We start from the raw sequence: 25,310 nt of genomic DNA, 5'->3' as shown, positions 1-25,310 counted from the left end.
CGGATGTCTAGTTTAACGCCCGATGTGCAAAACCGATGTCAAAGCTGACGTGCATACCTATATAACGAAGGTACATGACGTAATGACGCCACGTAGCATTCCTAAACTAGCCCACCACGTCTGCTGTGTGGCTCGAGCAGTCAACAAGTCAAACAGTCACTTGAAAGAAAAACAAATTTTCAGCGAGACAACTCAAAGGCGAAATCCATTAAAGCCAAGATAATGGAATTCATTGCCCTTGACAATCAACCGTTCTTTGTCCTGGGTGATGTTGGCTTTCGCCGACTGGTCGAGCATCGGTTAACACTACCAAGTGCGCTACTTTTCCGATGTTGCCCTACCGGAGTTACACAGTAATAGCATTACTGCTATTAGGTTCACGGCATTCATACTATGGAACGCCGTTTGGGTCTTTGCGTGTCAAAGAAGATACAGTAGCACTGTCAAAGCTGTACAAAAAAGTCAGCAAACAAGCAAACACCGGCCACGAACTATGACACGTCAAGTGTTATTTGACAAGTAAAATAGTGTTAAATCGTATATTTTTCGACACGCAAAGACCCAAGCGGCGTCCCATAGAAATCCCGGTTGAGAATGAAACGACTGAACAAATGAACAACGAAACAGCAAGTAAGTGAAAGAAATAGGTTTTGATTATGTTTTACTGGTAATGGGGACATACGTAAATGCCAACAAAATAACGTTTTGGTCAGTTAAGAACAAATTCTTATTTACATTGACGGTCTACCCGGCCAGACCCGGACGACGCAGGGCAAATTGTGCGCCACCCTACAGGACTCCCAATCACGGCAGGATGTGATACAGCCTGGATTCGAACCAGGGACTGTAGTGACACCTCTTGCACTGAGATGCAGTGCCTTAGACCGCTGCGTCCATGTCTGTGTGTTAACTATTTAACCGTACTAGAATGCTTAAAAGGCTGCTAAAAAAAATTATATTGATTATCGGAATAGTTTTTTTTTGGCAAGGAAAATATTGGAAATCGGTATCGGACAGAAATGTCATATCGTATCACTAATACTTAGGTGACAATTCGATACGTATTGCGATTCTCATGATATATGGAATGAGATTTGATACTGTGATTCTTTTGGTCTGCTGCAAAGGGACAAGAGAGAGCATGGGGAAACAAGTTTATCAGTCTTGGAAATAAAAGTGCTGAAAACTAATTGGCCCCCTATTAAAAAAGAAGATGGAGAACAAGCTATGAAGAAAAAAAGTATGGAATTTGGTGCAGGTACATTCCACTAGCACAACAAATTATCTTGCAAAATTATGTTATGATAGGCATATATAGTCAAAAAAAATCATATCCCGATATGTAACTGTATAGACCCCCCATCACTACTCTTCATATAACACAATTCAGTCCAGGTTTAGACAACGCGCTTTTACAAGGGAATCATTTGTTTGTTACCCTGTAACGGGACAGGATGGCTGTGATGTTGTCTACTGTAAACAACCTAGTCCTCATAAACCAGAGCCGAGTGTTAGAGTAAGCCAAGGCAATAGCCTGCTTGTTTTATGAATAACATTGAGAGTAACAGTGATTCTTAAATACTCTTATCCCCACTTGTTAGTTAGTTATGACCTGACTTAGCCCCGTCCTAGCCTGCCCAGCTGTTCTGTGGTCTCTGACTCAAACAATCACACAATGACAGAGAAATGAGAAGACAAAGAAAAAAGGGATGGAGAGATAAAGGGAGAGCGATAGATAGAGGGAGGCACAGATAGTTTTTACAGTTTCCACCCCCCTCCCCCTAGCACTTAGCACTTACACAGACAGGGTGATAGTAGGACCTGCCCTAAAGGAGGTTCACCCATCCAGCCCTATAAGAGCTGGCTTTTGTTACTATAATGTTGATTGTTTGTTATCATTCAAATTCTCACTCTCAAACCGCATTTGCTGAAACTCCATGACTCTAGTGTGGAGGATTCCCTACCCCATTATCCAACAGTAACAATGAACTCCCCTCCCCTAAACAGCCAAATGGAGTGTCAGGGCAGGGGCCAGATCATATTACAGGCCTGGGACTGAGGCTTGTAGAGCAACAGATGGTTGCTCTGAGGCTACATAAAAACAAAGGGAAAGGTGGAGAAAGAGAGGGAGGAGAGGGAGAGACGACCATGTGGTCGAGTGCCCCTGACATGCACTTTGGACCTCATCAGCCAATGGAAACAATGTGTGTGTTCAAAGTACAGGCCTGCATGTGCATTTAAGCTGGACTGGGAAACAAAGTGATCAACATGTTCCTTGTATAGTAATGCCAGATTAACAAAATAATAACAGTAAAGAATGTCAGGAATTTCTCCAGGCATTTTCCTACATGTGGAACAATAACTATTCTTCATTGTGAGACTCAGAATGTCTGCTGGTGTTATGATGGCATCAAATCAATTATCTTGTTAATTTAATATTGAATGTCAACAATTTTCTAGTGTTTATCTGAACCATAATCTGGGTTTACAGGAGACGCTGAACATGGCGATTCTACTTTAAGCCCAGAAAGCAGCCGTTCAACTTGCCATTCAGCAGCATGTCAAGCTGTATGTGCATCAAAAAAAAGTTTAAATAAAAAGTTACATGCTTTGTTAGAAAATAATATAAGTATGGTTTTTGACCAAGTGCGCATGCACCAAATCCACCTTTCTGCGCCTACTGCCATACTAGCATTGGAATTAAAATACACTAAATAAAGCCTATCTAGAAATATACAATCACTGTAAAAACATACGCTATATGGTATACTTACATTAAATATTATTGCATTACGTGTAGTGCGGGAGAAACAACAAATTAATATGACGTTCATACACTTATATTACCGTCTATTTTTTAATAAGTACCAAACTTATTTTGGCATTATTAAGCTTGAAAAGCTGGTGAACGGCAAGTTGAATGGCTTCTTCCTGGGCTTAAAGGAGAATCGCCATATTCAACGTCTCCTGTGAAACCAGATTCTGGTTCAGTGTTTATCATGCTGAGCAGTAGAAGATTAATGTAGCTACTCTTGCCATGTTATTTTTGTCTGGAGACTAGCCATTCCCCATAAACACTCGGGTGCTGGGAGATTGGTGTGTAGTTGAATTTACCTCTTGGAGCCGTTTCTTGGCCCGCTGGAGAGCCTCCTCATATCCCTTCTGTCTCAGCTCACTCAAACTCTCATAGTACTCTTCTGTGTCATCACTCTCTGTAAATAGCACCTGGGCAAGAATCTTCCAGCCGCAGGTGTCCAGAGCATGGCCCAGGTACACCTGTAGTTGGTAACACAGAGCGTCCGTCTCCCGTTGAGATACCTCAGGGGCCCCAAATAGCACCTTCCACATGCCTGACTGCTCCTCGGGGAAAGGGGGCAGACAGGGCTCCAGGTCCGAGTTGACAGCGCAGAGCTGGACGTGGGCTGCCCGCACGTCCTGGAAGGCGAACAGACCTGCCCAGCTGTAGCCCTCTCGGCTGCTATCCGACTCCTCTCCGTCGCCGTCGTCCGAGGAGCGAGGCAACCCAGAGACATCCGCTGGTTCCAAGACCTCGATGTCGGTCATCTTTGAGGGCACGATGTCCCACGACCCTAACGTAAGTGTTTTGATAACACTCTCGGCTGGCCTTGATGAGGCACCTACCGCGGCTGTATTCTCTCGAATGGGACTCTTTGTCGGACTTTTCCCTTTCGGTTTGACATTAGATCTAACTTTAATCAATGCGGAGATGTCATCTTTTCTTTTGGTGGGACTTTTTAGTGGAGTTTTGCGTTTGTCTGCCTCGGGTGCTAGTGTGGCGGGGGATGCGAGGTCGCATTCGACGTCTTCCAAGAGCGAATCCCGAAACGCAGACCGTTTCTGTACTGTTCTATTGTGGCAGGTTATGGCGAACTTTCCCTCGATCTCGTTCCAAGCGACGATAAAAACGAATTTGTGTCTTTCCTTTTCGTCGAAAACATTTGGTCGAACGGCCACCCAGTCCGACTCTACAGATTCCTCCATCATGAATGACATCTCATCCAGCCAGTAAAAACGGAGCTAAAGAGCTCACACACGAATACCGGTACCCCTTATCACAGTTGGTCGTTGAGGCTAAAAAGACTAGCTAACCGAGAAGAAAACAACAACAAAAAACGTGGCTCGCTTTGTTTAGAAGCTTGGAGAGTTGATTAGCGACCCTCTGAACGTTGCGCAGAATTTTCTCAAATCAAACGTCAAGTTGAAGATATGCCCGTTAAATTGCTCGACTAACGTTACATCCATAAGAACAAAACAGCCACGAACGGCGTAAGAGTCGAATTATTATTGTTAGTTGCCAGGCTTGTCATCGCTCCACCTGGCTCGCTCACCTGTCTGCTACATTCGTTGTCTGGCTCCCTTTGTGCGACTAACGTTACAGACAATCAATGCAGAGCCGCGGTTCCCATCGACGTCAAGAGAGGAGGATCTGTTTACAAGCAGTAAACGCCAGAGAGATGCGTGCAGTCAAATTCGGGGGAGGGCTTTTCTGAACAAAACCCCCCTTCGGAAATACTGTTTTTACTGTGTCGGAGATGTTGTTAGTCTAAAGACAGTCGGGTGATATTGTCCAGGAACTGTCCCTTTGTTCGGTTACGACAAATGTGTTGTTGTTTCGATGTGCCATCTTTCCCTCTTTCCAACGTTTTTCTTCCAACTGCGAATTAATATGACGTGGTTCTGCACGAGGAGCGTAAACATCTGCACGTGGGACACGCAGTGGACGTGGTGACGCAGAATTGAGAACGTACAAATCCCTGTTTCATTTAATCAAATCACTGTTAATAGAACCCTTTATTAATGTGTTATAAATACGTAACACAATTAGTAACAGTTGCATCCCCTGGCAAGCAATCATTTGTTGTCATGACAATATATATGCTTTTTTTTACTGATCTATTTTTTACTTTACACTTATTTTTCTTAAAACTGCGTTGTTGGTTAAGGGCTTGTAAGTAAGCATTTCACTGAGGCCTACACCTGTTGTATTCGGCGCATGTGACAAATAACATTTGATTTGCTAACACTTGCACTCTATAATAAGTCAATGTAGCCTATAGGCCTACATTGAACAAATACATAAAATAACAAAGGCACTATGACATAAAAGAGTCATATCAAGTATGGTGGTGACTATATGGGTGTCTGAGCTGTGTGTTAGATAGGTACATACCATCTATAGATCGGTTTTGCATTGACTTCAGACCATTTGTTGCCAGTGACAGAGTCAGCCAAATGGTTAGGTTACTCCCACTTGATGTATTGAGGATTCTCCATTCAACAGCAGTTGTATTTCTTTATTTGGGGGGAATTAATTCAATGAGAGAGGTTTCCACCTATCTCCCCCCCCCCCTCTTCTTTGGCCACAAGACTACCAGTGTATCTATGTACACTGATGGCTCAACATTATACACGTCAGCTACCACAAAGTGAAATCACTGCAACACATGACAAAGAGTTGCAGTCCGTTTTAGAATGGGTGAAAAGTAATAAGCTACTCCTAAATATATCAACAAACTAAAAGCATTGTATTTGGGACAAATCATTTGCGAAGCCCTAAACTTCATCTAAATATTGTAATGAATAATGTGGCAATTGAGCAAGTTGAGTGTAAACTGAAATGGTCAAACATATTGACGCAATGGTGACTGGGGAGAGGTCTGTCCGTGATAAAGCGCTGTTTTGACATCACAATCAACAAAACAAGTCCTACAGGCCCTGGTTTTATTACACCTGAACTACTGCCCAGTTACAGTCATAGCCAAAAATATTGGCACCCTTGCACTTATTTCAAGTAACTCACAATTTCCCCTAAAAATTAGATTAACCAAAGTATTTGGTCTCCACAATTTTTTATTTCACTGTTAATATTACAGAACCTTTGTTTTGAATTCAGAACTGAATATATCCATTTAAATCAGAAAATAAACAGAAATGGCATTGACAAAATTACTGACACCCTAGACTTAATATTTGGTAGCACTGCCTTTGGTCAAAATAACTGCAATCAAGTGCCTCTGTACTAGCAGTTTGGCCTAGTCCTCATGTGCAAACTGATACAGTTCTCCCAGATTTGAAGGGTGCCTTCTCCCAACTGCTGTTTTCAGAACTCTCCACAAGTTTAATGGGATTTAGATCCGGACTCATTGCTGGCCACGTCAGAACAGTCCAGCGTTTTGTCTTGAACCATTCCTGGGTGTTTTTTGAAGTGTTTTTGGGGTCATTGTCCTGCTGGAAGACCCATGACCTTCGACGGAGAACCAGCTTTCTGACACTTGGTCTGACATAGCACTCCAAAATGACTTGGTATTCTCCTGATTTCATGATGCCATGCACACGTTCAAGGCACCCAGTGCCAGTGGCAGCAGAGCAACTACAAAACATCACTGGTACCTCGTCCATGTTTGACTGTACGGAAGGTGTTCTTTTGGTCTCATCTGTCCACAGGACATTCTCTCAGAAGGATTTTGGCATGTTCAGGTGTGTTTTGACAAATTGCAGTCATGTCACGCTGTATAATGATAGGAGACAGGCGGAGGAATAGGTATCAGGGTTTTTTATTTCTCCACCCAAAATAAAGTACATCATGAAAACGTCATGAAAACGACAGGGACTAAGCCCAAAACAAACGTGTGTGTTTGTTTTGGGCTTAGTCCCTGTCATATATATATATATATATATATATCACAGGGATTTACCTCAAACAAAAGAGCGAGGTGTAAACCTATAAATAATACACGGGACGAGACCCGTAATAACAAGTGCACAATAACATGTAGCACGAAAGCTGATACAACAGAGCACCAACGGACATTGGACAGCTGATACTCATAAGACTAACGGACATGGGACAATAATCGACAAGGACAATGGGAAACAGAGGGCACATATATACACATACTCATCAGGGTGAATGGGAACCAAATGTGCGTAATGGGACAAGACAGTCCGCGGTTGGTGGTAATCGTCCGGAGCTGGTGAACGGAATGAGCAGCAGTACAGGGGGATCCGGGAAGATCACAGGGATGCGGTGTGGGTCGGTCAGGGCGCTAACGCTGAAAATGGTCAGGGAAGAGTCCAGGATGTCCACAGCAGGAACCCAGCACCGCTCCTCTGGGCCGTACCCCTCCCATACCCCTCCCAGTCGATAAGGTACTGGAGACGCCCCGCACGATGCCACGAATCCAGGACTTCATGGACCGAGAGCTCTGGACCTCCCTCGATGTCCAGAGGAGGAGGCGGGGCGTCACTGGCTCCAGCCTCAGCGAGGAGACCAGGCACCACTGGCCTGAGGAGAGACACATGAAAAGTCGGTTAATGCGGTAATCAGCAGGGAGTTGCAAACGTTACCTAATTAACCCTCCTCAGGACTTTAAATGGCCCCACAAACCGTGGGCTCAGCTTCTGGCAGGGCAGGCTACTACTTCTAGAAGGTGACAATAATATTGTCTGAGCCATTTTAGGATTTATTTTTGGATTAAGCTAACATTTAGTAAATGATTCAGAGGTTTTTGTTTTGTTCAACTGAAAAGCAAAGACATACAGTTGAAGTTGGAAGATTACATACACTTAGGTTGTAGTCATTAAAACTCGTTTTTCAACCACTCCACAAATTTCTTGTTAACAAACTATAGTTTTTTTTGCAAGTCGGTTAGGACATCTACTTTGTGCGTGACACAATTAATTTTTCCAACAATTGTTTACAGATGGGATATAGATTTAGATTATTTCACTTATAATTCACTGTATCACAATTCCAGTGGGTCAGAAGTTTACATACACTAAGTTGACTGTGCCTTTAAACAGCTTGGAAAATTCCAGAAAATGATGTCATGGCTTTAGAAGCTTCTGAGAGGCTAATTGACATCATTTGAGTCAATTGGAGGTGTACCTGTGGATGTATTTCAAGGCCTACCTGCAAACTCAGTGCCTCTTTGCTTGACATCATGGGAAATCAACAGAAATCAGCCAAGACCTCAGAAAAAAATTCTAGACCTCCACAGGTCTGGTTCATCCTTGGGAGCAATTTCCATACACCTGAAGTTACCACGTTTATCTGTACAAACAATAGTATGCAAGTAAAACACCATGGGACCACGCAGCCGTCATGCCGCTCAGGAAGGAGACTCGTTCTGTCTCCTAGAGATTCATGTACTTTGGTGCGAAAAGTGCAAATCAATCCCAGAACAACAGCAAAGGAGCTTGTGCAGATGCTGGAGGAAACAGGTACAAAAGTATCTATATCCACAGTAAAACGAGTCCTATATTGACACAACCTGAAAGGCCGCTCAGCAAGGAAGAACCAACTGCTCCAAAACCAACATAAAAACCCAGACTGCGGTTCGCAACTGCACATGGGGACAAAGATAGAACTTTTTGGAGAAATGTCCTCTGGTCTGACGAAACAAAAATAGAACTGTTTGCCAATAATGACCATCATTATGTTTGGAGGAAAAGGGGGAGCCTTGCAAACTGAAGAACACCATCCCAACCGTGACGCACAGGGGTGACAGCATCATGTTGTGGGGATGCTTTGCTGCAGGAGGGACTGGTGCACTTCACAAAATAGATGGCATCATGAGGTAGAAAATTGTGTGGATATATTGAAGCAACATCTCAAGACATCAGTCAAGAAGTTAAAGCTTGGTCAAGCATACTTCCAAAGTTGTGGCAAAATGGCTTAAGGACAACAAAGTCAAGGTATTGGAGTGGCCATTACAAAGCCCTGACCTCAATCCTATAGAACATTTCTGGGCAGAACTGAAAAAGCGTTTGTGTGCAAGGAGGCCTACAAACCTGACTCAATTACAGCAGCTCTGTCAGGAGGAATGGGCAAAAATTCACCCAATTTATTGTGGGAAGCTTGTGCAAGGCTACCCAAAATGTTTGACCCAAGTTAAACTATTTAAAGCAATGCTTCCAAATACTAATTTAGTGTATGTAAACTTCTGACCAACTAGGAATGTAATGAAAGAAATAAAAGCTGAAATAAATCATTCTCTCTACATTCTTAAAATAAAGTGGTGATCCTAACTGACCTATGACAGGGAATTTTTACTAGGATTAAATGTCAGGAATTGTGAAAAACTGAGTTTAAATGTATTTGGCCAAGGTGTATGTAAACTTCTGACGTCAACTGTACATGTGGATACCAAAATATGTTTACATTTCAACAGTTTTCTGGAAGAAATGGTGCATTATTTTTTTTAAATGTAAGGGTGCCAATACTTTTGGCCATGACTATATACGGTCAAGTGCCAGAACAGAACAGCGCGGCTGGCCATTCAATTTACACTGAGGGCTAATAATAACATGCATGTCAATCTCTCCTGGCTCAAAGTGGAGGAGCAGAGAGATTGACTACATCACTACTTGTCTTTGTGAGAGGTATTGACTTGTTGAAAGCATCGAACTGTCTGTTCAAACTGCTAACACACAGCTCAGACACCCATATATTCCCCACGAGAGCAGATCAGCACATGCTGGTCATTAAATTTACACTGAGGGCTAATAATAACATGCATGTCAATCTCTCCTGGCTGAAAGTAGAGGAGAGATTGACTGCATCACTACTTGTCTTGGTGAGAGGTATTGACTTGTTGAAAGCATCGAACTGTCTGTTCAAACAGCTAACACACGGCTCAGACACCCATACGTACCCCACGAAACATGCCACCAGGGGTCTCTTCACATTCCCCAAGTCCAGAACCGAATCTGGGAATTGCACAGTACTATATAGAGCCACGACTACATGGAACTCTCTTCCACATCAAGTATATCAAGCTATCAGTCAAATCAGGTTGAAACAGATAAAACAACACCTCACGGCACAACGCGAACTGTGAAGAGACTACAGGAGGCTGCTGAAGGGAGAACGGCTCATAATAATGGCCGGAACAGAGCAAATGGAATTTGATACGAATCCACTAATTCCACTCTAGCCGTTACCACGAGCCCGTTCTCCCCAATTAAGGTGCTACCAACCTCCTGTGGAAGAGACACACATACGCACACACACTCTAAAATAGACACACACACACATTGTACTATTGTAAATGTTATATTGTACATTTTTCTAACAGAGTAATAATGTAATAATGTATTGAATGATGTATTGTTTAATTTAGGATGTAGGCTGCTGTTGTTTTGTTGTGATGTAATTGTTGTATTCCTGTTTGGACCCCAGGAGGCATAGGAATACTAATAATAGTGAAAATACTACAATACATTTAGTAAGTCAGGAATTAATTATTTTGTACTTGTTTTTGCCTTTGTTTGATACAGTCAGTATTAGTTATGACGATATAACAGTAGCTTCCTGGTGATGAAAGTGGGCCAGATCGGATGGCACAACACTGACACCTACAGATTGTGGTTTATTACAAAGTAGGATATTACAAGGTGATTTACATTTTGTCCACTTGATGGAATACTTTGCTTGTAAAATGTATGCTGCCAAACTGTTTAAGTTTAAACCAAGCAGTCACACTATGGCTGTGTTTACACTCCTTTACCTTTTGACCAATCACATCAGATCTTTTGACATCAGATATTTTTCATAGCTGATCTGATTGGTCAAAATACAAATTAGTAAAAAAAAAGATCAGAATTGAGATGCCTGTGTAAACCAAGGGGTGTCAAACTCATTCCACAGAGGGACAGTTTTTGTTTGTTCCTTTCAATTAAGACCTAGTCAACCAGGTGAGGGGAATTCCTAACTATTTATTGACCTTAAGTCATAAATTAAGTATAAAGGAGGAGCGAAAATCTGCAGACACTCTGCACTCCATGGAATGTGTTTGGTATGTGCTGTATGTGAATGGACAAAGCCATTGATCACTTGACACCATTCATTGCTATGTGAAGACTCATTAGCGCCACAGATGATCCATTATATTTGTCACACCCTGATCTGTTTTACCTGTCCTTGTGTTTGTCGCCACCCCCCTCCAGGTGTCACCCGTCTTCCCCATTATCCCCTGTGTTTTTATACCTATGTTCTCTCTCTGTTGCCAGTTCGTTTTGTTTGTGGAACCTACCAGCGTTTGTTCCCCTGCTCCTGCCTGTTTCTTGCTCCTGTTTTCTAGTCCTTCCCGGTTTTGACTGTTCTGCTTTCACTGACCCTGAACCTGCCTGCCGATCTATACCTTGCCCCACCTCACTGGATTATTGACCCCTGCCTGCCTTTGACCTGTCGTTTGCCTGCCCATGTATTAGAAATAACTTTTGTTTCTTCGACACTATCTGCATCTGGGTCATACCTGAAACGGGATAGTACGAACTGGCTATGACTGACCCAGCAGACTCGGACCAACTCTGCAACACTGTCTCCTCCCAAGGAGCCACCATTGGAAGGCATGAGGAGTTGCTTTGTGGTCTTATGGAAGGGTTCCAGACCTTGGCCGAATGCCACGACCAAGCATTGAACACATCGCTGGAGCAATTTCATGGGTTGTCTACTATGCAGCCTACCACGACGGTAACCTCCCAGCCCCTCAGCAACCCTGCTGTTAGCAGCGCCGTCACCCCGGTTTCCCAGGAACCCTGCTTACCTCCCTCGGAGCGCTTCGATAGAGTTGGGCACTTCTCGGGCGTTTCTCGCTCAGTGTTCCCTCAGTGTCCCTCATCATCAAGCTGCAGTCCTACTCCTTCATCACGTTGATGTCCGGGAGGGCTCTCGCCTGGGCTACGGCAGTATAGGAACAACAGTCGGCCGTATGCTCCAGTCTGGAGGAGTTCATGGCAGAGGTAAAGAAGGTTTTCGATGCTCTATTGTCCGGGAAAGAGGTTGCCTAGAAAATACTCCAGCTTCTGCAAGGCTCCCTCTCCCGCACTCCATGCATCGCTACCTGCTACCTCTCACCACCTCTGCCTTCTAGCCGCTCCAGGGGGCCACCGTGTTCTCCAAGTTGAACCTACGGAACGCCTACCATCTGGTGCGGATACGGGATGGGGAAGAGTGGATGACTGCCTTCAACATGGCCAGCGGCCATTACGAGTACCTAATCATGCCCTTTGGCCTTACCAAAGCCCCTGATATTTCCCAGGATATGGTTAATGATGTTCTCCGCGATATGTTGAACCGGTTCGTCTACCTCGATGACATCATCCTCTTCTCCCGCTCCACCCAAGAACACGTGCTCCACATCCGACAGGTTCTCCAATGCCTCCTGGATAACCAGCTTTTTGTAAGAGCAGAGAAGTGTGAAATCATCTCCATTCTGGGTTACATCATTGCTGCAGGGAGCATACAGATGGATCCTGGGAAGGTGAGAGCGGTGGTGGATTGGCCCCAGCCTACGTCCAGAGTACAGCTGCAGCAGTTCCTTGGTTTCGGCAACTTGTCGCTTTATTCAGGGCTACAGCACCCTGGCTACACCCATCTGCACTCACCTCTCCCAAGATTCTGTTCACGTGGTCCCCAGCTGTTGACCGGGCGTTCCAGGGTCTCAAACACTGCTTCAGCACAGCTCCCATCTTGGTTCATCCTGACCCGTCCCGCCAGTTTGTAGTGGAGGCCGATGCTTCAGATGTCGGAGTGGGGGCTGTCCTGTCCCAGCGGTCTGCACTGAGCCTCACGTTACATCCCTTCTCCCACCACCTCAATGCCACGGAGAGGAACTACGATGTTGGGAATTGTGAGCTTCTCACGGTGAAGATGGCGGTGGAGGCACTGGCTGGAGGGGGTGGAACATCCATTCATTGTGTGGACCGACCACCATAACCTGGAATTAATCTTTGCGCCTCAATTGCAGGCTAGATGGATCCTACTGTTCACCCAGTTCAACTTCTCCCTCTCCTACTGGCCGGGATCCAAGAATGTCAAGCCTGATGCGCTCTCACGCTGCTATAGCCCCACGATTACCACCCCGGAACCTGAGACCATAATTCCCACCACGTGCCTGGCGACGGCACTCAGATGGGGAATAGGGAAGCAGGATCGATCACTAGTCATCTCCAAAGCCAATTCCTCCTTTGGTCGTCTTTCCTTCCAGTTTTCTGCTGCCAATGACTGGAACGAACTGCAAAAATCTCTGAAGCTGATCTCCCTCACTAGCTTTAAGCACCAGCTGTCAGAGCAGCTCACAGATTACTGCACCTGTACATAGCCCATCTGTAAACAGCCCATCTATCTACCTACCTCATCCCCATACTGTATTTATTTATTTATCTTGCTCCTTTGCACCCTAGTATCTCTACTTGCACATTCATCTTCTGCACATCTACCATGCCAGTGTTTTAATTGCTAATTTGTAATTACTTCGCCACCATGGCCTATTTATTGCCTTAACTCCCTTAACTTACCACATTTGCACTCACTGTATATAGACTTTTTGTTTTCTTTTGTTCTACTGTATTATTGACTGTATGTTTTGTTTATTCCATGTGTATCTCTGTGTTGTTGTATGTGTCGAATTGCTATGCTTTATCTTGGCCAGGTCGCAGTTGCAAATGAGAACTTGTTCTCAACTAGCCTACCTTGTTAAATTTAATGTGAAAATTAGCCACTCTGCTATTCGTCTTCTGCTGCCCTGTACCTTCGTATAAATCCCACCTTTCATGTGTCCAGAGTTAAACCCATGTTTCGCAGCACTTTGTCTCCTGTCGCTTTCCCCTGTATTAGAAATAAACGTTTGTTTTGTTGACACAGTCTGCATCTGGGTCATACCTGACATGTGATAATATTAACCAGTTGCATTAACCAGATAATATTAACCAGATAATATTAATAATGGAACACTAGTCACTTTAACAATGTTTACATATTTTGCATTACTCTTCTCATATGTATATACTGTATTGTATCTTAGTCTATGCCGCTTTGACATTGCTTGTCCAATATTAATATATTCTTAATTCCATTCCTTTAGATTATGTGTATCGTTAGACATTACTTGTTAGATATTACTGCACTGTTGGAGCTAGAAACACAAGCATTTCTCTACACCCGCAATATCTGCTAAACACCTGTATGACAAATCAAATTTTATTTGAGGTATCAACCCTCATTGGATAGGATGGTACCACCTTATCTTGCTTCCAGCCAAGACATTTATTTTCAACGTTTGAGTGGCAACTGGTTAAGGTGTCCAGTGATTTCCAGTCTATGTATATAGGCAGCAGCATCTGTGCTAGTGATGGCTATTTAAGAGTCTGATGGCCTTGAGAGAGAGAAGCTGTTTTTCAGTCTCTCGTCCCAGCTTTGATGCACCTGTACTAACCTCGCCTTTTGGATAATAGCGGGGTGAACAAGCAGTGACTCGGGTTGTTGTCCTTGGTCTTTTTGGCCTTCCTGTGATGTGCTGTAGGCCCCTGGTGATGCGTTGGGCAGACCGCACCACCCTCTGGAGAGGCCTGCGGTTGTGGGCGGTGCAGTTGCCGTACCAGGCGGTATTACAGCCCGACAGGATGCTGTCAATTGCACCTCTGTAAAAGTTTGAGGGTTTTAGGTACCAAGCCAAATGTCTTCAGTGTCCTGAGGTGGAAGAGGCGCTGTTGCGCCTTCTTTACCACACTATCTGTGTAGGTGAACCATTTCAGTTTGACAGTGATGTGTACGCCGAGGAACTTGAAGCTTCCCACCTTCAACACTGTGTTCCTGTCGACTTGGATATGGGGGTGCTCCTTCTGCTGTTTCCTGAAGTCCACGATCAGCTCCTTTGTTTTGTTGACATTGGGTGAGAGGTTATTTCCCTGAGCCCTCACTTCCTTCCTGTAGGTTGTCTTGTCACTGTTGGTAATCAAACCTACTACTGTTGTGTCGTCTGCAAACTACCTATGTGAACAACAGGCACAACTTCGATATAGTTTTTTTTTCCAAAGTTGCCGGGATACCACTTACACTGCCGTTCAAAGGTTTGGGGTCACGTATAAATGTCCTCGTTGTTGAAAGAAAGGCTAAATTGTAGTCCATTAAAATAACATCAAATTGATCGGAAATAAAGTGTAGAAATTGTTAATGTTGTAATTGACTATTGTAGCGGAAAACGGCCCATTATCAGCAACCATCATTCCTGTGTTCCAATAGCACGTTGTGTTAGCTAATCCAAGTTTATAATTTTAAAAGGTTAATTGATCATTAGAAAACCCTTTTGCAATTATGTTAGCACAGCTGAAAATTTTTGTTCTGAATAATGAAGCAATAAAACTGGCCTTCTGTAGGCTAGTTGAGTTTCTGGAGTATCAGAATTTGTGGGTTCGATTACAGGCTCAAAATGGCAAGAAACAAATCACTTTCTTCTGAAACTCATTAGTCTATTCTTGTTCTGAGAAATGAAGGCTATTCCATGCAAGAAATTGCCAAGAAACTGAAGAACTGGTACAACGCTGTGTACTACTCCCTTCACAGAACAGCGCAAACTGTCTAACCAGAATAGTGTGGGAGGCCCCGGTGCACAATGGAGCAAGAGGACAAGTACATTAGGGTGTCTAGTTTGAAAAACAGATGCCTCACTAGTCCTCAACTGGCAGCTTCATTAAATAGTACCCGCAAAACACCAGTCTCAATGTCAACAGTGAAGAGGCAACTCCGGGGTACTGCAGGATGCCATTAGCAACTAAATGATCTTTACAGCTTTTTTAAAATATATATTATTTAATTCTCCTAACCAGGTAGGCCAGGTGAGAACAAGTTCTCAATTACAACTGAGACCTGGCCAAGATAAAGCAAAGCAGCGAGACACAAACAACAACACAGAGTTACACTTGGAATAAACAAACGTACAGTCAATAACACAATAGAAAAGTCTATATACAGTGTGTGCAAATGAAGTAACATTAGGAAGGTCAGCCAATAAATAGGCCGTAGTGGTGAAGTAATTACAATTTAGCAATTTAACACTGGGGTCATTGATGTGCAGAAGATGAATGTGCAAGTAGAGATCCTGGGGTGCAAAGGAGAAGAAAAAAAATTACAATATTGGTATGAGGTAGTTGGATGGGCTATTTACAGGTGGGCTATGTACAGCTACAATGATCTGTAAGATGCTCTGACAGCTGATGCTTAAAGTTAGGGAGGGATATATGAGTCTCCAGAACTACAAGGAAAGGTGGCCAAAGGAGGAATTGGCTTTGGAGGTGACCAGTGAAATATACCTGCTGGAGCGGATGCTACATGTGGATGCTGCTATGGTGACCAGTGAGCTGAGATAAGGCCAGGATTTACCTAGCAGAGACTTACTTGTAGATGACCTGGAGCCAGTGGGCTTGGTAACAAATATGAAGCAAGCGCCAGCCAACAAGAGCATACAGGTCGCAGTGGTGGGTTGTATATGGGGCTTTGGTGACAAAACGGATGGCACTGTGATAGACTGCATCCAATTTGCTGAGTAGAGTGTTGTAAATGACATCGCCAAAATCAAGGATCGGTAGGATATCTAGGTATTTGTAGTTGTCCACATATTCTAAGTCAGAGCCGTCCAGAGTAGTGATGCTAGACGGGTGGGCAGGTGCAGGCAGCGATCAGTTGAAGAGCATGCATTTAGTTTTATTTGTATGTAAGAGCAGTTGGAGGCCACGGACGGAGAGTTGTATGGCATTGAAGCTCGTCTGGAGGTTAGTTAACACAGTGTCCCAAGAAGGGCCAGAGGTATACAGAATGGTGCCGTCTACGTAGAGGTGGATCAGAGAGTCACCAGCAGAAAGAGCGACATCATTGATGTATACAGAGAAAAGAGTAGGCCCGAGAATTGAACCCTGTGGCACCCCCATAGAGACTGCCAGAGGTCCGGACAACATGCCCTCCGATTTGACACACTGAACTCTGTCTGAGAAGTAGCTGGTGTACCAGACGAGGCAGTCATTTGAGAAACCAAGGCAGTTGAGTCTGCCAATAAGAATGTAGTGATTGACAGATTCAAAAGACTTGGCCAGGTCGATGAATGCGGCTGCACAGTATTGTCTTTTATCGATGGCGGTTATGATATCGTTTAGGACCTTGAGCGTGGCTGAGGTGCACCCATGACCAGCTCGGAAACCAGATTGCATAGCGGAGAAGGTACGGTGGGATTCGATATGTTCGGTGATCTGTTTATTAACTTGGCTTTCGAAGACCTTAGAAAGGCAGGGTAGGATAGATATTGGTATGTAACAGTTTGGGACTAGAGTGTCACCCCCTTTGAAGAGGGGTGACTGCGGCAGCTTTCCAATCTTTGGGGATCTCAGACGATACGAAAGAGAGGTTGAACAGGCTAGTAATAGAGGTTGTAACAATTGCAGCGGATAATTTTAGAAAGAAAGGGTCCAGATTGTCTAGCCCGGCTGATTTGTAGGGGCCCATATTTTGCAGCTCTTTCAGAACATCAGCTGACTGGATTTGGGAGAAGGAGAAATGGAGAAGGCTTGTGCGAGTTGCTGTGGGGGGTACAGTGCTGTTGACTGGGGTAGGAGTAGCCAGGTGGAAAGCATGGCCAGCCGTAGAAAAATACTTTTTGAAATTCTAAATTATAGTGGATTTATCGGTGGTGACAGAGTTTCCTATCCTCAGTGCAGTGGGCAGCTGGGAGGAGGTTCTCTTATTCTCCATGGACTTTACAGTGTCCCAGAACTTTTTGGAGTTTGTGCTACAGGATGCAAATTTCTGTTTGAAAAAGCTAACCTTTGCGCTCCTAACTTCTGTGAAAAGTTACATATCGCAGGGGATATTCAATGCTAATTCAGTACGCCACAGGATGTTTTTGTGCTGGTCAAGGGCAGTCAGGTCTGGAGTGAACCAAGGGCTATATCTGTTCCTGGTTCTACATTGTTTGAATGGGACATGCTTATTTAAGATGGTGAGGAAAGCACTTTCAAAGTGAAAAAAATATAGAGAATGGAATCTTCTGTGTGTGAATTTGAAATAATCGGTTCAAGGACATATATCTGGTGTGTTAGAAGCAATTATTTGTACCATGATTGTCTTGCATTTTTGTTTTTATTTACACTAAGATTGACCATGAAGATAGTCACTTTTCTGCAAACAACGCCTGCAGTACCACTGTCGGCCTTGAACTTCCGTGGCTTCAATGAGAGGGGGGGGGAGCCGTTTTCCCCAGGTGTAAACGCAGCCTTTAATGACACAGTTAGGTAGAGAATGCCTAACCTGTAAAATTGCAGATAACAAAAATATCAACATTCTGAAAACTAAAAGAGGAATGTTTGCCTTTGTGAATTAATTGTGTAGGTGACCTATAAGAATATTGTAGGCTTGATGAAATCATGCAGGAAAACGTTTATAGATGTCGCTGTCAGAAGTCAAGGCAACTGCTGTAATTCAGGAATTTCTCTTATCATGCAGGAAAAAGGATCTTGCACATCCCAGGTAAATTACTGCAGGATCTGTAGGAGCAGAATTGACAGAATGTTTGATATTCCTGCAGGACTTGGGCTGCATTTACACAGACAGCCCAATTCTGGCTGTAACGCAGGGCAGAGCAGGTGAACCCAAGTGCAGACTCAGACGAGGAGACAGGGACAAGGTAGCTAAGGTATTTATTGAAAAGCGGGAGGGAGTGGGGGTGGGGTGCAGGCCAGGTAGCAGGGAACCAGGAACTGAGGCAAGCGGAGTAAGGGCAGGGTAAGCAGGTCTGGAGCGGAGTCCAAGGAAGCAGTAGTGGGGGTCCAGGGCAGGGAAGCAGGACTGGAGCGGAGTCCAAGGAAGCAGTAGAGTGTGGGTCCAGGGCAGGGAAGCAGGACTGGAGCGGAGTCCAAGGAAGCAGTAGAGTGGGGGTCCAGGGCAGGAGTGACGAGACGAGGGACTGGAGAAAGGGAACAGAGTCAGAGCAGCTGGAATTGTAGCAGAGAGAAAAGTAGCGTCAGGCTAGGGAAAAACAGGATAACAAGATCTATGCAGGAACAAGCGGCTAGAACCGCAGACTGACTGAGCAGAGACTACAAACTGACAGTGTGGAAGTGGCAGGGCTGAGTATTTGTAGAGGCCTTGAACATGGAACAGGTTGCAGCTGGTGGTGATCTGCTCCGCCTCTAGCACACCTGTCTCCACACACAATTACATACACAGAGAGGGAGAGAGCACTGGGTGAGTGGTACTGGGGGAGTGGTGGCAGGTTAGGGAGACACAGGATGAGAAGTAGAGGGCGTGGCAGGAGCAGATGTAACACTGATATTTTTTTTCACTCATTGGTCTTTTGACTAATCAGATCTAAAAAGATCTGACTTATGTAATTGGTCCAAATACCAATTAGTGGACAAAAGATCAGAATTGGGCTGCCTGTGTAAATGCAGCCAAAGTAATCCCTGCAGGGTCAGCTAAATTCTTGCAGGAATCCAACAGAACCTGCAGGATTATTGAATAGTCTTGCAGGACTTTTTTGTAAGGGTAGAATGACAGTGAAATAGCTTTTTCGTACTCATTTGGATTGTACTTTGAAGCTATTTGGTTATTTGTCATTTCAGAAACATTTACAATAATGTTTTGGAAATAAATCAATTCAGATTTTGCTGCGATTGTCTTTAATTTCAATAGTTTTATCTTGGTATTCTGTGTATGTAAAGTACTTTGGTAGCTTGAGGTTTCAAAACACAGGATACCCCACACAATGAAGAAATGTCATCACATACAAGGTCAAGTGGAAGTTTATTGAATCAAACTACAGTTATGAAGTCAACTTTCATTTGGTATAGATCTTTTTTTGGCACTAGATGTAACTAGGCTATCCTACATTCTTTACCAGCTATTTAACATTGTGGTCACAGTAGTTTCGGTAACACGCTTTCACTTTTATTTCTAATATTATGCGTTTCAATAGTCACAAGATCAGCAGCACACTCTGGAGGTATGTGGGACGCACCACCGGGGGCAACGTTTTGGTTTGTTTGTTTAACTCACAGTACGTATCAATGGCTCGATGATTGCTGTCACATTATATTTGAGTAAGGCACATATCAAGTTTGAAATCCAGTTATTTAGAAATTAGATGCATATATACCATAATCACTTTAGAATTATTACAGAAGAGAATACAATGGAGCTATACCATCTAGAGATGCTGCAAATCTGAATGAAATCATAAGAATAACTTTTGGTTCACAAGAAGATGGTCCTAGAAATCAAAACAGAACAATAAGACTTCTAATTATTTTTGATATGTAAACTTCTTTAAAAAGGGAATGTGTGAGAGTTCTCCCCTCTGCCTTTATCACACCACTCCTTCGGTTTTCCTCCAGGGGGCTCCACCTCCCTCTCCTACCCCAGAAGGAGTGCTCAGTGGCTGGCCTTGGCCTTCTCAAACAGGGGCTTGAGCTCTTCCTGGCTGGTGGCCTCTTTGTGCTGCATCAGGTCGGCATGGCCCTTGGTGACACCCCAGCTATCAGGGGTGGACATGGAGGGACACCTGGGACGGCCGGATGCTGGCTTCAACTTCTCCCAGTAGTCACGGCGAGCCCTGGGGGAGAGAGAAGAACGGAGGGAGAAGGGAGAGGTGGGGGAAAATGTAGAAGGTCAAATGTATACTCCGGACATGGGAGTAATAAGCTGGTAATAAAATGGTACAGTACTATGTCTAACCTCATGTGTCTTACAGTAACCATTTAAGTTAAATAACTTAACTTTTGCGATTTTGGACTGGAGTCATATAAGGACACTCTTTTGTGGTTCCTGGTATCTAACTAATTTGTACCCGTGTGGTATATACGGTCTCCTTACCTGGCACGGACCCATGGCTTGGTGTGCATCTCCAGACCAGCACCCCAGTTACCGTGCTTCTCTGAGGCAGCGGGCAGGCAGCCTCTTTCTGTGGCCAGCTCCTCAGCCACAGCCCTGATGTGGTAGGGCTCGAAGCCGCAGCAGCCGCCGATGAAACGGATGCCAACGTTGAAGGCCTCCCTGGCGTACTTGTGCATGTCCCACCTGGTCAGAATCCTGGGCTCCAGACCTGGGGGAGAGGCAGACATGCAGTCAGAGAGAGGGAGTTGGAAAAGGGAAGAGAAATTAGGAGAAAGGAAGGAGGAAAGAGAAACAGAGAAAGACGACCTAGTGGGCAGGAGAGAGATGGCGATGGAGATCTGTGTACGTACCGAAGGGGAACTCTGGCAGGTCGATGAATCCCTGGCAGTTGCAGTCAGGGGTGTGGAAGGCCAGAGGCTGGACCATGTAGTGTGCCTTCAGCCCCGCCTTCTCCACACCCTCCTTCATCATTTTCACCGTCTTCACACAGGTCATGGGGTCAAAGTGACAGTTGATGCCCACAATATTGGCTCCTATTGGCAGAGAGAGAGAGTGTGTGTGTATATAAACTCACAGTCAACTGCGTTTATTTTCAGCAAACTTAACATGTGTAAATATTTGTATGAACATAACAAGATTCAACAACTGCGACATAAACTGAACAAGTTCCACAGACATGTGACTAACAGAAATGGAATAATGTGTCCCTAAACAAAGGGGGGTCACAAGTCAGTATCTGGTGTGGCCACCAGCTGCATTAAGTACTGCAGTGCGTCTCCTCCACATGGACTGTACCAGCTTTGCCAGTTCTTGCTGTGAGATGTTACCCCACTCTTCCACTAAGCATCTGTAAGTTCCCAGACATTTCTGGGGGAAATGGCCCTCACCCTCAGATCCAACAGGTCCCAGACGTGCTCAATGGGATTGAGATCAGGGCTCGTCGCTGGCCATGGCAGAACACTGACATTCCTGTCTTGCAGGAAATCACGCACAGAACGAGCAGTATGGCTGGTGGCATTGTCATGCTGGAGGGTCATGTCAGGATGAGCCTGCAGGAAGGGTACCACATGAGGGAGGAGGATGTCTTTCCTGTAACGCACAGCGTTGAGATTGCCTGCAATGACAACAAGCTCAGTCCGATGATGCTTTGACACACCGCCCCAGACCATGATGGACCCTCCACCTCCAAATCGATCCTGCTCCAGAGTACAGGTCTCGGTGTAACGCTCATTCCTTCGACGATAAACGTGAATCCGACCATCACCTCTGGTGAGACAAAACCCCGACTTGTCAGTGAAGAGCACTTTTTGCCAGTCCTGTCTGGTCCAGCGACGGTGGGTTTGTGCCCATAGGCGACGTTGTTGCCGGTGATGTATGGTGAGGACCTGCCTTACAACAGGCCTACAAGCCCTCAGTCCAGCCTCTCTCAGCCTATTGCGAACAGTCTAAGCACTAATGGAGGGATTGTGCGTTCCTGGTGTAACTCGGGCAGTTGTTGCCATCCTGTACCTGTCCCACAGGTGTGATGTTCGGATGTACCGATCCTGTGCAGGTGTTGTTACATGTGGTCTGCTACTGCAAGGACGATCAGCTGTCTGCCCTGTCTTAGGCGTCTCATAGCACGGACATTGCAATTTATTGGCCACATCTGCAGTCCTCATGCCTCCTTGCAGCATGCCTAAGGGACGTTCACGCAGATGAGCAGGGACCCTGGGCATCTTTCTTTTGGTGTTTTTCAGATTCAGTAGAAAGGCCTCTTTAGTGTCCTAAGTTGCCATAACTGTGCCCTTAATTGCCTGCCGTCTGTAAGCTGTTAGTGTCTTAACGACCGTTCCACAGGTTCATGTTCATTAATTGTTTATGGTTCGTTGAACAAGCATGGGAAACAGTGTTTAAACCCTTTACAATGAAGATCTGTGAAGTTATTTGGATTTTTATGAATGATCTTTGAAAGACAGCGTCCTGAAAAAGCGACGTTTATTTTTTTGCTGAGATATATATATATATATAAATGAAGTCCCATACCAGCTTTGACCAGCCGGACGGCACAGTCTCCAGGGCTGACTCCGTTGAGGTCTCCGTCAGGGCCAATACACAGAGAAGCACACACTGGCTTGCCGGAGGTCTTCAGCACCTGCACGGCCCACTCTGCCTCCTCCACATGCTCAAAGTACTGCACAAACACACAGGGTAAAACAGTGACAACCCAAGCAATACAGAAACCAGCATTGTCCAAGTGAAGATCCATCCACGTAGAATCGGTCAGGTCAAAATCAGATTTACGGTATCAGTATGCCATGTGGGCAAGAAGTGGATCTACTATATGTGCGTACATCATGCCATTCCTACCTCTGCAATCATGAAATCCACGTTCTTCTTGACAAAGACATCAAGCTGCCTCTTGAAGATGCCCTTGACCTCATCCTCGCACTTGCAGCTCAAGTAAGAGGGGGTCTGGGAGACCCCGCCCGCCACCATCGCATCGCCCTCATTGGCCACCTCCCTGGCCAGGTCACAGGCGGCCTCGTTGATTTGTGTGCCCTGGTGTCAATCAAGTATTGATGAGTGTACAACCCTATTGATGTAGTTTGAGGTAGCCTACAATGGTTGTGTTCCCCTGCTCAGACGTTGCATGCGTCAACCAATGTTTCAGTGTCACGTGATTGACTGACAGATTGCTATAACATACAACGTGATTAGCTGATACAAAAAAATACCTAACCAGGCGTTGTAAGATCTGGCAGGCATCAGCAACGCCTGGGCAGAGGAACACACCCAATGTCTTCTACATCACCATTTTGAAACCTGCCAAGTAGGTTAAACACCAAGTTGGGAAATAAATCAGTGCTGAACAGAAGAACAGGCTTCGAGAGATGTATAGGAAACCTGATTTACAGATGGAATAATTATTTTTATAAACTCTTATCCCATTCAGTCATTGAACAATCTTGCTTAGAAATGCATGGCCAAACTGTAACAGTAGAATGGGGTCTGGCATTCTTATTTCTTCCTCTCTGTGAGTTTTCCCAACAGCTGCAGACGGATACTCACAGTGAAGCGCTGAGCGTTACCCCTGTTCTCCAGTTTATCGTCGCTGGCGTAGAAGGTGAAAGTCTGCATGACATTTGACCCCGCCCGCAGGAATTCTCGGTGCAGCTGTCTCACTGGAAATGAGAAGAGTAAGTGTCACTCACTCATATGGCTATTTGCTGAGTATTTACAACTTCGCGACCTCACGCTCTCTCAACTACATCTGGTTGAAAAATGTGCGTCTGATGGACAAGTTGGAGAGGCTTCGCTAAACTAAATGCTATGTAGGCTAGCCTATGACTGGTGCGCAGGGTCCAGGGAGCCAAATATTAGATATCGTTTACCAGCCTCGGGGTGCTCGGCGGCAGCCTCAGGAGTCCAGGGACCCGCCTTCACATAGCCCCTCTTCTCCAGGGCGAAGACGAAACCTCCATCCCCAATAACAATCTCGCCTGCATCCAGGCGCTCCAGAATGTTCTGCACAAACATTGCATAATTAGCTCTCCCTTTTACAAGTATGAAATATGCACCCGCAATAAATGCGTAAAAAGCTCCCCGAATAAAATACGCAACGGGTAGACGATCGCATTGTTTCCCAAACTGGGTCCTGGGGACACCAATGGGAGAACATCGCACCCCATGGGGTCCCGAGGACCGAGTTCAGGAAACGCTGATCTAAGGTTATATAATAGAGTTGTAGTAGAAGTCAGACCATTCTATGTTAGCTAAAGTAAATGAAGCATGCACAATGGATTTTTTTGAATATATTGCACCAAACAAGACCAAGGGGTTCAGATGAAGTTAGAACTAAAATAAGCATTTTGATCCCTATAATAACATACTCTTAACACCAAAGCATTACACACATTAGCACATCTGCAATAGTTCTGCAAAAGGCTAAGTGCATTACGCAATAGGCATGCATGCCTTTACAGCCATAATGATGGTCATATTAAGTCTAGACTTACTCTCTTAGCTCCAGCTGGTGCCATGATCATTGGTGATTGCACTTGTACTTGAGACACTCCTTCTCAAACACAGGCTTCCTCTAGATTTGGAGAGGGTTTGATACCGTGATCCGTTTGCCTTTATATGCCGAAGGAGGGGTGTGGTGTGCACTGATGTCACTCACAGTCACACAGATCCGCCTGCTCCTGCTTGTTAAATAATCTATTTTTCTCTGCATCTACAGTGCATTCAAAAAGCATTCAGACCCCTTCACTTTTTTACAGCCGTATTCTAAAATGGAAAAGACAGAAATACCTTATTTCTGTCATAAAGCCCTTTTCACTACATGAACAACAAACAAGAACCAAATTCCTCATTGAGAGGGGGAGCACTGAGCAAGCCTGCAACGTCACTTACTGGAGTAGTTCAAACTGAGCATGTTATGTCTCCATGAGAGGCCATCTTAACCGACTTCATTTGGCTTCAATGCGCTATTGAGCCATTAAATAGGAATGAATGGTGTCACGTGATCAATGGCTTTGTCCATTCATGTATACAGTCGTTGGTGTCACTCTGATCTTAAAACCGTGTCTCAGCAGAAAAGTGTATACAGTGCATTCGGAAAAGTATTCAGACCCCTTCCCTTTTTCCA

General features: G+C 44.7%; 2 protein-coding genes across 4 annotated transcripts in view; both read right to left on the bottom strand.

Moving 5' to 3' along the window:
• LOC112230820 (junction-mediating and -regulatory protein) overlaps positions 1-4,714 on the bottom strand; it is a 54,457-nt gene extending 49,743 nt beyond the window's left edge. Inside the window, exon 1 of the mRNA XM_042311270.1 lies at positions 3,115-4,714. Within this exon, the coding sequence (XP_042167204.1) occupies positions 3,115-4,014 (900 nt within the window). The 5' untranslated portion in view covers positions 4,015-4,714. The remainder of the gene's footprint in view (positions 1-3,114) is intronic.
• A 13,767-nt stretch (positions 4,715-18,481) lies between these two features.
• On the bottom strand, positions 18,482-24,822 carry LOC112230819 (betaine--homocysteine S-methyltransferase 1). Of its 3 annotated transcripts, XR_006080708.1 has the most exons (10): positions 24,679-24,822; positions 24,055-24,187; positions 23,732-23,844; positions 23,030-23,221; positions 22,706-22,853; positions 21,031-21,213; positions 20,660-20,888; positions 20,205-20,399; positions 18,898-18,987; positions 18,482-18,752 (listed from the first exon to the last, which is right to left on the bottom strand). XR_006080708.1 is itself a non-coding variant. In XM_024397150.2 (9 exons), exons 1-8 carry the CDS (start codon positions 24,706-24,708, stop codon positions 20,219-20,221), a joined length of 1,209 nt encoding a protein of 402 aa, XP_024252918.1. In that variant the 5' UTR covers positions 24,709-24,822; the 3' UTR covers positions 18,483-18,752; positions 20,205-20,218. The 3 variants fall into 3 exon arrangements, 2 of the variants coding, with proteins under 2 accessions (XP_024252918.1, XP_024252915.1); XM_024397150.2 differs by lacking the exon at positions 18,898-18,987 and having other exon boundaries at positions 18,483-18,752; XM_024397147.2 differs by lacking the exons at positions 18,482-18,752; positions 18,898-18,987 and having other exon boundaries at positions 19,575-20,399.
• Between the last annotated feature and the right edge of the window lie 488 nt (positions 24,823-25,310).

This window comes from Oncorhynchus tshawytscha, linkage group LG33 (assembly GCF_018296145.1).
Source record: "Oncorhynchus tshawytscha isolate Ot180627B linkage group LG33, Otsh_v2.0, whole genome shotgun sequence".
NCBI classification, from domain to species: Eukaryota; Metazoa; Chordata; class Actinopteri; order Salmoniformes; family Salmonidae; genus Oncorhynchus; species Oncorhynchus tshawytscha.
Note: the sequence above shows the minus strand (reverse complement) of the source record. Positions and strands in the feature narration are given on the sequence as shown.

Bases quoted from the DNA above. Each gene is read 5' to 3' on its own strand.
- LOC112230819 (XM_024397150.2), bottom strand. From the start codon at position 24,708: ATGATCATGGCACCAGCTGGAGCTAAGAGA. The intron at 23,222-23,731 runs GTGAGTATCCGT...GATTGACACCAG, and splicing joins GTAACGCTCAGCGCTTCACT to GGCACACAAATCAACGAGGC. The intron at 21,214-22,705 runs GTATGGGACTTC...CTCTGCCAATAG, and splicing joins CGTCCGGCTGGTCAAAGCTG to GAGCCAATATTGTGGGCATC.